Below are 12,689 nucleotides of genomic sequence, written 5' to 3' on the forward strand. Positions count from 1 at the left end.
TCTCCTCAGTCAAGCAGGGGTGGGGAATGTCCGGCCCTCGGGCCGTATAAGGCCTGTGAAATCATTTGGTTTGGCCCTGCCAAGGCATTAGAGGTGAGTAAATTAAATGTTTGACCAAATATAACAGGCTAATTTTTAAGTTGATAATTCTGTATGGCTGCAAATGGCCCTTGGCAGAAAAAAAAAAAGGTTCCCCACCCCTGGTCTAGAGCTTTGGGAACCTGACCCTTCAAGAAGCCACAGTAAAGATGCATCTCTGGGCTGAGACAAAGTCTGCTTCCTGGAGAGTAGCCCCTGGTTATTTACTGAGGACGCAAGTAGAAGACACCAACATGTCATTGCTGCTCGATCTTCTTCCTACAGGCTGGAAGGGCAGGGAGAAGGGAAGGAAGGAAGGGACTTGTGGGCTGGCAAAGTCAGGGTTGGATGGCAGTTGTCTTCAAGGTAGGACTTCCTTTGACCCTAATGATAAATATTGTCACAGCTCGGACCCTGGTATTGGCTCGGATCCTGGACAGGACTGGAGAATGCAGCTTGTTGCACCTCTGCTCTTTTTATAGGATTAATACCTGAGCTTCCTTGTAAAACCAGCATTTCCTCTCTTAGAACAGGGCCGTTTCTCTTGGCCCTTCCAAATCTGTGCGTAAAATATCAGCCTTCCTTTGCTAATTTTAGTGGCGTTTACTAGCTTCGTTCTCCTCAGAGGCTCTTACCAGACTTGACATCGGTGTTCAGGCAGCAAAGATCTTTGAAGTTTATATTGTGCAGTTTTGTCTGTATTTGGCCCTATTACATTCTGCTTTAAGGAATGTAGGCAAAGGAAATGTTTGACTACTGGGGAAGGAAATTAACAAGATCAGCAAATTAAGCTGCTTAGGCTGGAATTAATAAAATATCAAAAATGCTTTATTCAGTCGGTTAGCACATCATCCTGATACGCAGGGTTGCAGGTTCGATCCCCTGTCAGGGCACATACAAGAATCAATCAATGAATACATAAATAAGTGGAACAACAAATCGATATTTCTCTCTCTCTCTCTCATACTGGGGGTGGGTGGCAGCAACCAACCACCCTCGGCACCTGGGTGGGGGGCTGCTACCTCTCGCTGGCTATCTGGGGGCGGAGGTGATGGGGATGGAGGTGTGGTGAGAATGCGGGGTGTCCGCCGAGCTCGCTCTCACTCCCCCTGCTACCCTCCCCCAGGACGCCAGGGCTCCCATGCTGAGGCTGGGTGCCCACGAGGAGCCTGCTCTGTACCCATGCAGTCTCTTCCAGGTGAGACAGGCTGCAGCTTCCGGGCCCTCAGGGGCCGGTCGGGCTCCCTGTGGGTTCACGCAGGAGTCGGTCTGTGAGGCTGGCCGGGAGAGAATGTGCTGCCCACCTAGCTTCTATGCAGCACTGCGGGGTGGCCCAGAGGCCCATGCTGCGCCTCAGCCTGTGGTGTCCTGCCGTGTTCACCACATCTCCACGTGGGAACTCGGGCGCCATGACTCAGGTGGAAGGGGGCATGTGGGGCCCAGGTGCTGCCCAGGGCCCAGAAGGCAGCTGGGACCTGCCTGACCTTCCACACCAGATGCTTGTGCTTCGATCGCTGGCCAGGCCTAGGGATCGTCCCCTATGCACGAATGTCATGCACCAGGCCTCTAGTATAAAATATTAGCTTTGACTATTTTTGTCATTGTCTCAAATATCCACGTCACTCACATATCTATCAATCACAAATGATTTGCCTGTGACCAACAGGATTTCTGGAGAAGGTAACTTCCATTCCTTTATGGACCCTTTGGCTAGAAAAGTACCTTGAGTTAATGAATAGGTACCATTCTATACTCTGGCCTAGTTAGGAGTTGATTTTGGTCAGTAAGTTGAATCAATCTTTATGATGGATATAGCAAACTAGAAAGCAATAGAGTTTCATAAATATTGATCACTGGCTCCAAGAAACTCTGAGGCTACATATTTGTCCCTGTATAACTTATAATTTATGTAACATAAACACAATTACCCTACTTCTGTTCGCTTATTTATGTGCTCAACAATACAATGCTATTTGGGAACACAGTGAGATGAGAGTAAAGGCAGTTTGGAGGGTTTAGGCATCTTGGAGAGTGGCACCTTTGGGTAACCTCTAGGGACAGCGGCTTTCCCAACAGAGTCAGAACAATGCCCTGGGCCTGTGGGCATGTTGAGACATTATTAGGCAAAATGCAAGACATTATCTGGCAATGCAGGTGAAACAAAAACAAAAATACAACAACCTGTTTTGCTTTTATTGTTCATATATCTTCTAAAGTGGATGCATTTTTAAATGGCTTGTCTTTCATGAGTTTAAGTAAAGTATTAAAAATGGTTTTTTAAATTAATTTATTAATCAGGCCTGTGGGCCACTGGTCACTGTCTGCGGGGTGATCGATCGGGGCCTGGCCCCCCACCCAGCTCCCTCAGTGCCTGGGAGCCAGGGGGGTGGCCCCGCCCCTGCCACCACTACTGGTCGCCGTCTGTGGGGTGATTGGTGGGGCAATTGGGCTCCGTACCCACCTTGGCCTGGCACCACCCACTCACCTGCTCCACCATCTTACCACGGTCCTGCTCTCATCAGGACCCATTGGGGCCGGCAGCGCCTCCGATGCCGCCCACTGCCAGCGCCACCAATGCCCACCATGTTCCGCACCACCCCCTGGTGGTCAGCACACGTCATAGCAAGCAGATGAACTCCCAATCGAACAATTTGCATATTAGGCTTTTATTCACTAGGATTTTATGTAATGTGGTTTGAAAACAGGATTACCTAGGGGCTGTCTGTGTTCTCAACTTCAAAATAACCAGAAGTTATTTCTTTAATTTGATGTCTCAACTACAAACCTGTATTCCCAAGTTTTTCTTATCCCAAATTAGTCTATAAGCAGTTAAAAGGTTTTACCTTGTTCTCACATTTAATGAAAATTTTATATCCCAAACACTATAGAACTAACCTTGTCTTAGAATGATATTGAAAGAATTAAAGCCAAGAAATTATGCTGTAATAGACTCCTAATAGCATACTTTCTTTTCTGGTGAGAGATATCAACTAGATCATTTCAGTCAACAGTATTTGAGAAAGTCTCAGATCCCTTTAAAGACCAGCTAATACTTAAGTGCCAGATGCTTATTGATTATAGACCAACCCTATAGCAGGTGCTAGTATTACCCTCATTCTACAAAGAAACTAAGTCTCAGTGAGGTTAAAAAACTTGTCCAAGGTGCCATGGAGTCCAAGTGTCCAAGTTAGGACTCGATGCTCCTCTGAGCGACCCAAAGCCTGGAACTCTTCACCCCTAGGATCTTAGCCATCTTTGGGGCATCCTGTCACTTGCCATCCAGACAGGCCTGTGTCTGTCTTTTCTCAAATTCTGCCTTTCTGTGATGTGTCATCATTATTATTGTTGCTGCTGCTGCTATTTTCATGAATGAGATGGAAATAATTATTGAGGAAAGCTCCAGCAGCTTGAGATGAGGGCCTCTCCAGGTCAGGCCTGGCTTTAGCCCTGCCTGGTTGACGCTGCCACGCAGAGGAAGGCAGTGTGTCCAGGAAACTAACATCAGCAGTAATTGAGGTTCTGTGGTGTTTGAGATCAGGTAACCAAGGCATATGCCAAAGGGTTGGGGAGATGTTTCTAACCTGACTAAGTTCTAGGCACTCTAATAGTTAGGTATTAGTGATCCAATTTACCTTTGACTTAAGCGTCATTAGCATGAGTGAGGACACAATTTGAACCTAGACCTGCCTGTTTCACAATATATATGGGGAGAGTGGAACTAGGAGACAAACCAGAGTCACGGCCTTCCCAGGCAACACTCTTTCTTCCTCTCAGAATTCTCCCGTCACTCACATCTTCCAGAGGTCCCCAGGGTGGAAGAGACTAGAATGGTCAAGAAATATCCCTAAGGGCTTCCATGCCAGATTATATGTATAATGCAAACGCACATATATGGTGCCCGGCCAGTGTGGCTCAGTGGTTGAGTGTCGACCTATGAACCAGGAGGTCACGGTTCAATTCCCAGTCAGGGCACATGCCCAGGTTATGAGCTCAATCCCCATTGGGGGTGGGGGGGGGTGCAGGGAGGGGTGCAGGAGGCAGCCAATGAATGATTCTCTTGATGTTTCTACTCTTTCCCTCTCCCTCCCTCTCTTTGAAATCAACAAAAACATATTTTTTAAAAATGAGAGAGAAAAAAAATTCACATGTAGGAAAGGCACAGTCTCTAACTCTCTGGGAGCCTTGGACAAAGCCTTAGGTTCTATGAGCATATTTTCCTCCTGTGTAAACGAACACATTGAACTCCATGACCTCCAGAGCCTTGCTGTGATGGTATTCATTCTCTCCCTCTGCAGGCAATGTTGGGACGAAGCAACGGGGAATCTTCTAGGAAGAAGGATGAAGAAGAAGTTCAGAGCAGGCACCGGTTAATCCCCTTGGGCAGAAAAATCTACGAGTTCTACAATGCCCCCATCGTGAAGTTCTGGTTCTACACTGTAAGTGTCTTGCCTTTTCTTCTTCCTGAGGGATGGCCACAAGGAGCCAGTGTCAACTTCTCACGCAACTGGGTGGTGCCCTCTGTGAGTCATGGTATGAAGACCACACAGGCATAAACAAACGCTCTAGGGAGACCTTGCTTTTTCCAATCGCTTAGAAAGACTTGTGGAGTCTGTGAGCCAGCTTCCATCTACATTTCTGCTCCTCGCAGAAAAATAAATAGTAAAAGCGAGAACTTACAGAAATAGAGGTGAGATGAGTATGAATCTAGTCTAGCAGGAAAATAGATGTCATTTTATAAAATGCTTCCCTGTTCTAGGTGGATGAGCACTGGATTAGAGTTCCTGGTTGCGTATTTTTTGCTTGTTTGTTTTGTTTTTTTGGGGGGGGGGGGGGAGGAAGAGAGAGAGAGACATTGATTTTTGTTGTTCCACTTATTTATGCATTCAATGGTTGATTCTTGTCTGTGCCCTGACCAGGGATCAAACCTGCAACCATGGCATATCAGGACAACTCTCTAACCAACTGAGTTACCCGGCCAGGGCTTCAGAGTTGCCTATTTTAGATGCCAGCGCTGGGTTTGGGGGACGTTGGTGCGTATGGGCTGAGCAGAGGGGTAGGAGTAACACCACTGACGATGAGTCGCGTTAGTGTGTCATCACTCCCCGTCTGGTAGTGTCATCGGACAACCTTTCTTGCTCTGACCCAGTTAACATGCAAACGAAGCAGCAACAACTACGAAAGCAAACTGCAATCATGGCAAATACTGTTCAGTGAGCACACCCTGCAGACATTTCCTGCCCCTAAGGTGAAAGACTGTCCCTGAAACAGCCTCCTGATGTGGTAGAAATGGCTCGACTGTTGGGTTTCTACTTCTACTTTTCAACGATATTTTAAGTTTGAGCTGTGGCCCAGGTCGTGTCTGCTTCTCTCCGGCCACAGTGGAGCTGTGCCAGGTGAAGGAGGCATCTGTACGTCTGTATTTTTGGCCTTTCACACAACCAGCTACATACCAGTCACTGAGTCAGCAACAGGATAACCCGAGTCTGAGGCCACAGTGACTCAAGTGACCAGATGAGGTGCTTTTCGTGCGGCCCTGTATGCTAACACTGCATGCTGGCTTTACACGGGGCTTTCTCTGCACTGTGGACATTTGGGGCAGAGTAATTCTTGGTGAAGGAGGCCTGTCCTGTGCGTTGTAGCAGCACATTGGCCTCTTCACGCCCCAATGGTGCATTGTCCCCACACACTGCCAAATGTCCCCTTGTGGGGTAAAATCGCCACCAGTTGAAAACCCCTGCTTGAACGTACAGCCTTGAGAGAGGATGGGATATTATCAAAATATAAAGATTGGGCTTTTTTCAGGGAAGCAAAATTTAAATATATTAATATTTTTTTAATTCCCTCTTAAAAAATAATAACGAAGGCATGGAAAGATTATTTCTATGCATGTGTATATACAGATGTTGGTTATTTTTAGCTTGCAGAAAACACCTTAGTAGTGACAAGCATGGACTTGGGAGTCAGACAGCCTGAGTAGAAATCCCGTCTTAGTAAAGTAACTTATGACTTCAAGCCAGTTCCTTTAGTACTCTGTCCCCAGCTTTCTTAAGATTGGGGGTAATCACAGTGCCTGCTGTAGGAGGTTTAGTAAAGATTGGATGTGTTAAAAAGTGTAAAGCACTGAGAACAGTGCCTGAGAGCACCTTGTTCTTCCTAGGCTAGTCCCACTGCGGAGCAAGAGTTAGTGTTTCATTCATCCGCCCACTCAACAATAATGAAGTATCAGTTATTGAACACCTACTATGAGGCACTGTTCTAGGTGTTCATATACACTTTCCCGAATCTAATAGTTTCATCAAGGAAATATTTTCACTGCATTTTGCTCAGGTCTTTCCTTCCTCTTATTCAGGGCTGCCCTGGTGTCTCGCCTAGAATAGGGCTTGATGAGCTGGAACCCACGGGCCAATCCAGCCACTGCCTGTTGTTGTGGCCTGTGAGCTAAGAATGGATTTACATTCTTAAAGAGTTGAAACAAAATCAAAGGAAGGATACTCTGTGACACATAAAAATTATATAAAATTTACATTGCAGTGTCCATAAATAAAGTTTTATTAGAACACAGCCAATTGACTCATTCACCTACACCAGTGGTGGGCAAACTGCAGCTCGGCAAACCGCGGCTTGCGAGCCACATGCGGCTCTTTGGCCCCTTCAGTGTGGCTCTTCCACAAAATACTGGTTCTTCCACAAAATACCTACTTCTGCACATGGGCCACGAAGTTTCAATCGCACTGTACGTGCATGCCCGCACATGGTATTTTGTGGAAGAGCCACATTGAAGGGGCCAAAGAGCCGCATGTGGCTCGCAAGCTGCGGTTTGCCAACCACAGACCTACACCCTGGCTGCTTTTATGCTATTGAGTGGATTACTTGCTTCAGAGCCCATCAGGTCAACAAAGCGTTAAAAATGAACTCTCTGGCCCTTTACACAACATTTGCAGGTCCCGGACTGAGAGCAGAAACCAAGCCAATAGGAGAATTACCCATCCCTTTATGAAGAGCTCCCTTCTCTGGTCCTTCCCAGGCATTTCTCTTTTTTTCTTGACCTGTGTTCTGTAATCATTTTATTTCCTCAATTACTCCAGTCCCCATTTTTTCATCTGAGGCAAGTTGTTAGCCAAGAAGGTTTTTAAATCACAAATGCCTTGTGGTTCTCTGCCTTGGCTACACATTGATGAAATTCTGACAGCATTCGTCTGGGGCACAGCCTGGGCACCAGGATATTTCAGAGCTCCCCGGCAGTCGCAATGAGCAGCCAGAACTGGCAACCACCACCCCCGACGGAGGGCTACTTTTTAGCCCAGTGTTTCCATCATGATAAGGGATTTGTTGGAAATGCAAATCCGGGCCCCATCACAGACCCACTAAATTGAGTGTGCAGGGAGAGGAGCCTGAGGAGCTGTGTGTGTAACAAGCTTCCCAGGTGAGCCTGGTGGTCCGGGAAATGGGATGCACTGCTTCCCTTGTTTCATAGGCGCTGGCGGGGAAGCCGCCTCTCTGAGGGGTGGGGGCGTATCCGCTCCTTCCGCCTGGCTGGCTGGATCAGCCTCAGGAATCCCATCAGACTGGATGCTCCAGGCATGTTCGATTGTGTTTACACGGTTTTCAGAAATCCATATTTATGTATTGACCAAACCCAACCTCAAGGAAGTAAATGGAGATGGGGGGTGTCAACCTTTTAAATCTCCAGGGATGCTTCACCGTAAAAGTCAGCTTTAGGTCAACAGGGCCATGTGCTTTTGTGGTGTTCTCTTCTGTAAGAGTGTTTCCCAGCCTTAATTCCAAAAGTATCTCCTTCTACACGCTCAAGGTCCTGAAAGTGGAACACACCTCACTTGCACGTAACGACACTTCTTTGTCATAGCGAGTTTCCGGAGGAGCAGGTTGGGTCCCCTTCTGCTCCAAGAGGAAAGGAGGGAGAGACCCAACTGGCTCACAGGCCATGTCTGTGATCAGAGCTGGCTTCAAGTGCCCAGCTAGAGAGGATGCAAATTCAAGGTGTGACATGGCCCCAGGTCAGAGGGCAGGGCATGTGCCCTGGTCAGCAGGATCGGACTCCTTCCTATAAAAACGCCATGTGCCCCCTCCACTCTCTAGGGGCAGTAGGAAAAGGAGGCAAGGAATGGCGCAGCCCCACCGGGATCCACAGGCAGCTGCAGCAGGCTTTGGTGCTTGCATTTCATGGTTTAGGAGTCATACACCTTGGTTAATGGAAAATTTCTAAAAAGGTTATATAAGCATACCAATTCTTATAGGATTCCCGCTGCCTTAACTAAGAATCATAAGGTTATATTCCTTTTCAAAGCTTTGACATTCTACATAGAGTTTGTTAAAACTCACAAAATGTGTGTGTGAATACACACACACACACACACACACACACACACACACCATTAAAGTATGTCATGTTGAAGTCTGCAGCCAGCTCCATGAATCTCAGCAAGTTCTAAGGTAGGTTGTTTCCAGCACAGCGGCTGCTCCTCTATTGTGCTGTTAAACGTGCTTAAAGCCCTACTCGTGGAGGTTAGCCACCATCCATTGAACCTCTGCACTGCGTCAGGAGCTAAATGCATATCCCCTCTCACAAACACCCCAAACCTTTCAAAAGCTCTGTAAAGCCAGGAGCAGTCATCTCCATTTCCCAGAATGGAGGTCCAGGCAGGTGAAGTGAAATCACAAAATGATGCAGCCATCAACTACTTGAGATAGGACTGAAATCCAAGTTTGACTGACTTCTGTGTCTACATTCCTTTCGCCAAACACTATTCCTTCCACCAAACAAATACGCTACCAGTGGTCGGCAAACTCATTAGTCAACAGAGCCAAATATCAATAGTACAACGACTGAAATTTCTTTTGAGAGCCAAATTTTTTAAACTTAAACTATATAGGTAGGCACATTGTTATTAACTTAATTAGGGTACTCCTAAGGCTTAGGAAGAGCCACACTCAAGGGGCCAAAGAGCCGCATGTGGCTCGCGAGCCGCAGTTTGCCGACCACGGCGCTAGGCCCGTGTTTGGAGCACAGAGGCAGGTGGGAGGAGTTACAGGCACACCTCGTTTTGCCCTTCCCAGATGCTGTGTCTCTTACAAATTGAAGGCAAGACCCTCCCCCAGGAAAAAGGTGATGATTGGCTTTACTGTGATCCCTGCTTCATTGCAGTGGTCTGGAACTGAACTGCAAGATCTCCGGTTGTTTGCCTGTACTTAAGTACTAACATGCAGAGGTCCTGAAAGAAGTTGTGTGTCACTGGGCCTACATGTGACAAGAGAAGATAATGCTTTGTAATGTCTTGCAATGAACTGGGTAAAATGATAAACACCAGGGGCAGTTAACAAGATTCATTTCACCTAGAAGTAATAGAATATGATCCAACAGGAGAAGGAAGCAACAAGAAAGGGAGAAGGACTTCAGGTCAGAAGGAGGCTGAGAGTACATTTTAGAGTTTAACCATCGAAGTCCATTTTTACCACTTGTAAAATGCCATATGCACGGGGACTAGAGTGTGTGAGGATAAACAGCAACCAGGTGAACCAAATGCCATTTTAAACACCGCCCCACAGGATTTCAGGTTGAGTAGACTCTTTTCAGGTGAGGCATTCACAATGTGCTAATGATCCTGAGGGAGTGGGGGAGGAAGTGAGACGTGGGTTAAAATGACAGTCCCTGAGGGGGTGGGTGTACACGAACAAACCTCCCAGGTGGAGAATGAGCCCTCTGGGCCCTCGAACACCTCCAAAACTTCTCTCCTGCTGCCATATGTGATCTCACTGTACCCCAACCTAAATGCCTACCCTTCAAGAGATGAGAAATTATACAGCTGTATTTATAAATGTGTCAACAGAATAGGATCTCCGAAAACACCTTTGACTCATATAAAAAATCTATGCATTTACAGGAGAAAGAACAAAAAAGAGGGAGGGAGGGAAGAAGGAAGGGAAGAAGGAAAAGAAAAAAGAAAGAAAGCCCATTAGTAGAAAAAGCAGCATTTCTCTAGCTCTGTAGGCTGCCAGTTTCTCCTTGTATCTCGCAGTCACACTACCCCTTTCTCCACCTTCCAAACTGCCCCCAGGGCTGCAGAGTCAGTCTGTATCTCCAGAACCTCAAGGCCTCCATCTTTTGCCCACATTGTGTCCCATTTGCTATGTAGGCTCCAAAGAGTACAGATTTGAATAAACTCACTCTTCCTTCCTACTCACAGCCCCTCAGGCCCTTGAAGCCAGCAAGTGCCTTCCTCAGCTTGAACTTTGCCTAGAAAAGGTTTAACTTATATGCCATTCCTCCTAGGTGAGTCTTCCCTCCTAGGCTCCCAGCTCCTGTGCAAGAATCCACCAGCCCTCCTACATTCCGGCCATGTAGACATAACTGAATCCACCAGGGATGTCACCAAACCTGAACCCCAAGGCTCCCAGGGACACCCAGCGAGCGAGCCAGCCAGTCCCAACAGGGTTCAGTCTCTGATGCCAGTGCCTCAATGAGCTCACTCCAAGCTACACTCAGCCACACAGAATGGCCACACAGTCGGCCATTTCTCTCGAAAACATTGCTTTGTTTTCTCTTGTTTTGTTTCAAAGAAGCAGAAACCAGGAAGGAATATTCCAACTTGAATAGGGCAGGAAGGTGGTGCAATGAGAAACAGGTAAAACCCTGCCAGGGCACTGTCAGGCCAACCATCCTAAGGTAGGAGGAGGTGGGGGGAAAGAGACAGTATCTCAGAAGAGAATTCAAGTCAGGCTTCTAGATAAAGTCCAGGCTATTTTTGTGTTGGCTTGACCGATTTACAAGTATAGCAAGCGTCTTCTTTTCCTTCTTACCGACATTCAATCCACCTGGCACTCATTAGGCAATGATCCACTGTGCTGCCCTAGTTCAAGAACCTCGAGCTCACGCATGAGGAGGCGCAGCTCTGGGGCGAAGAGGTTCCCTTTTTAGCCAAGGAGACATGAGAGCCTGGGTTCTTGCAAAAAGAAGTGATGCTTCATGACACAGAGACAAATGTAAGAGTCAAAAGGGAGATTGCATATCAAATTATTTCCAATGTTACCATCTTTTTATATCCTTTGGAGAGTTTAGAGCTTTGAAATTCATGAGTTCCGAGTCCCGCTCGCTGACCTTTTTCTTGTCCTGCTGTGAGGTAGCCTTGCCCAAGGGCAGGGCTCCCGGGCCTTCGCAGCCAGAGCACCGTATTGTGTTTCCTTACAGCTGGCGTACATCGGATACCTGATGCTCTTCAACTATATCGTGTTAGTGAAGATGGAGCGCTGGCCTTCCACCCAGGAATGGATCGTCATTTCCTACATTTTCACCCTGGGAATAGAGAAGATGAGAGAGGTAACCACTTTCATAAAAAAGAACTGAGGGAAAAGACGGTGGTTGGTTACATCTGTGCATGGAGGGGAGAGGGGGACGCTCCTGATCCAAGCAAATCCAGAACATTAATGTTCTCTACTGTGGCCACAGAAATGTGGACGTGGCTTCGAGGGCTGCAGGCAACCCCGGGGGAGGCCTCCAGTGTGTTTCCAGGGTTGTCACTCCATGAGCCCCAAGGATTAGTCCATTTCCTGCTCACATAGCATTTGCCCGAGGAATCCCTCAAGTTGTTTTCAACACTGTTTACAGGTGTGTTTGTTTTTAAATATATTTTTATTGATTTCAGAGAGGAAGGGAGAGGGAGAGGGAGAGAGAGGTAGAAACATCAATGATGCGAGAAAAACCATTGGTTGGCTGCCTCCTACATGCCCCACACTGGGAATTGAGCTGGCAACCCAGGCATGTGCCCTGACGGGGAATCGAACCGTGACTACCTGGTTCATAGGTCAATGCTCAACCACTGATCCACACTGGCTGGGCTGTTTACAAAAGTGTTTACTTCTCCCTATAAACATGACTTTTTAAGTTTTTCCACTTTTTATCTTTTTTTTAATCTTTAAATCTTTCCGATTTTAACTCCCATTGCAAACCCCTCCCTCTGGGTGTTTCTTTGGACAGGGTTCGCCAATACCTATGATTCTCCAAGTGCGTTTCACCTGCTCTAGGAAGTTAATTTGTTCTCTGATTTATTCCTTCTCACTATTTGTTATATACTTGCTGGGCACCAGCCCCGGGCATCACTGGAGTGAACTGAGCATATTTCTCACCCTTCAGGTTGAGAGTGTAGGTCCCTCTCTTCGCCCCCCCCAACCCCCCATCCCCCGTGGAGTTAAAGGAGCCATCATAACACCACCCCCACATGAGAGTTAAGTCAGCCTCAGAGGCCATCACATTCACAACTGCTCAAATAAGTGAACAGTCCACCAGAGGGCGCTGCAACCCTAGTCAAAGCCTCCCCAAGCTCCCGTTCCCAAACCCATAGGGAAGGCAGGCTTGTGGGTATGATTCCTCTGTGTTTCCCCCTGACACTGCACTGCAGGAGAGGCCTTTCCTGAAAGAATGTTCCTGTCAAGTCTCCTGCTCCCACTATCCTGAACATCCTCCTCCCTGTACTACAGTGAGTGGGGAAATATATTGAGTTCCACGGGAAAAAGGATTCCTGCGAATCCACAAATCCACCATTGTTTTCATTACAAAAACAGGTTAAAAGGCCCTTACTAGCTTAGGTCTCAGCTCTAGA

At 47.2% G+C, this 12,689-nt stretch overlaps 1 protein-coding gene across 6 annotated transcripts in view; it reads left to right on the top strand.

The window, feature by feature from the left end:
• TRPM3 (transient receptor potential cation channel subfamily M member 3) overlaps positions 1-12,689 on the top strand; it is a 773,499-nt gene that overhangs the window by 689,897 nt on the left and 70,913 nt on the right. For all 6 annotated transcript variants that reach the window (XM_070431513.1, XM_070431508.1, XM_070431509.1 and 3 more), the window contains 2 exons: positions 4,374-4,514; positions 11,282-11,410. In XM_070431513.1, the coding sequence (XP_070287614.1) occupies positions 4,374-4,514; positions 11,282-11,410 (270 nt within the window). The remainder of the gene's footprint in view (positions 1-4,373; positions 4,515-11,281; positions 11,411-12,689) is intronic.

Source organism: Myotis yumanensis, unplaced genomic scaffold, assembly GCF_028538775.1.
Source record: "Myotis yumanensis isolate MYYU_CA2020_CCGP unplaced genomic scaffold, mMyoYum1.0.hap1 SCAF_12, whole genome shotgun sequence".
Lineage (NCBI taxonomy): Eukaryota > Metazoa > Chordata > Mammalia > Chiroptera > Vespertilionidae > Myotis > Myotis yumanensis.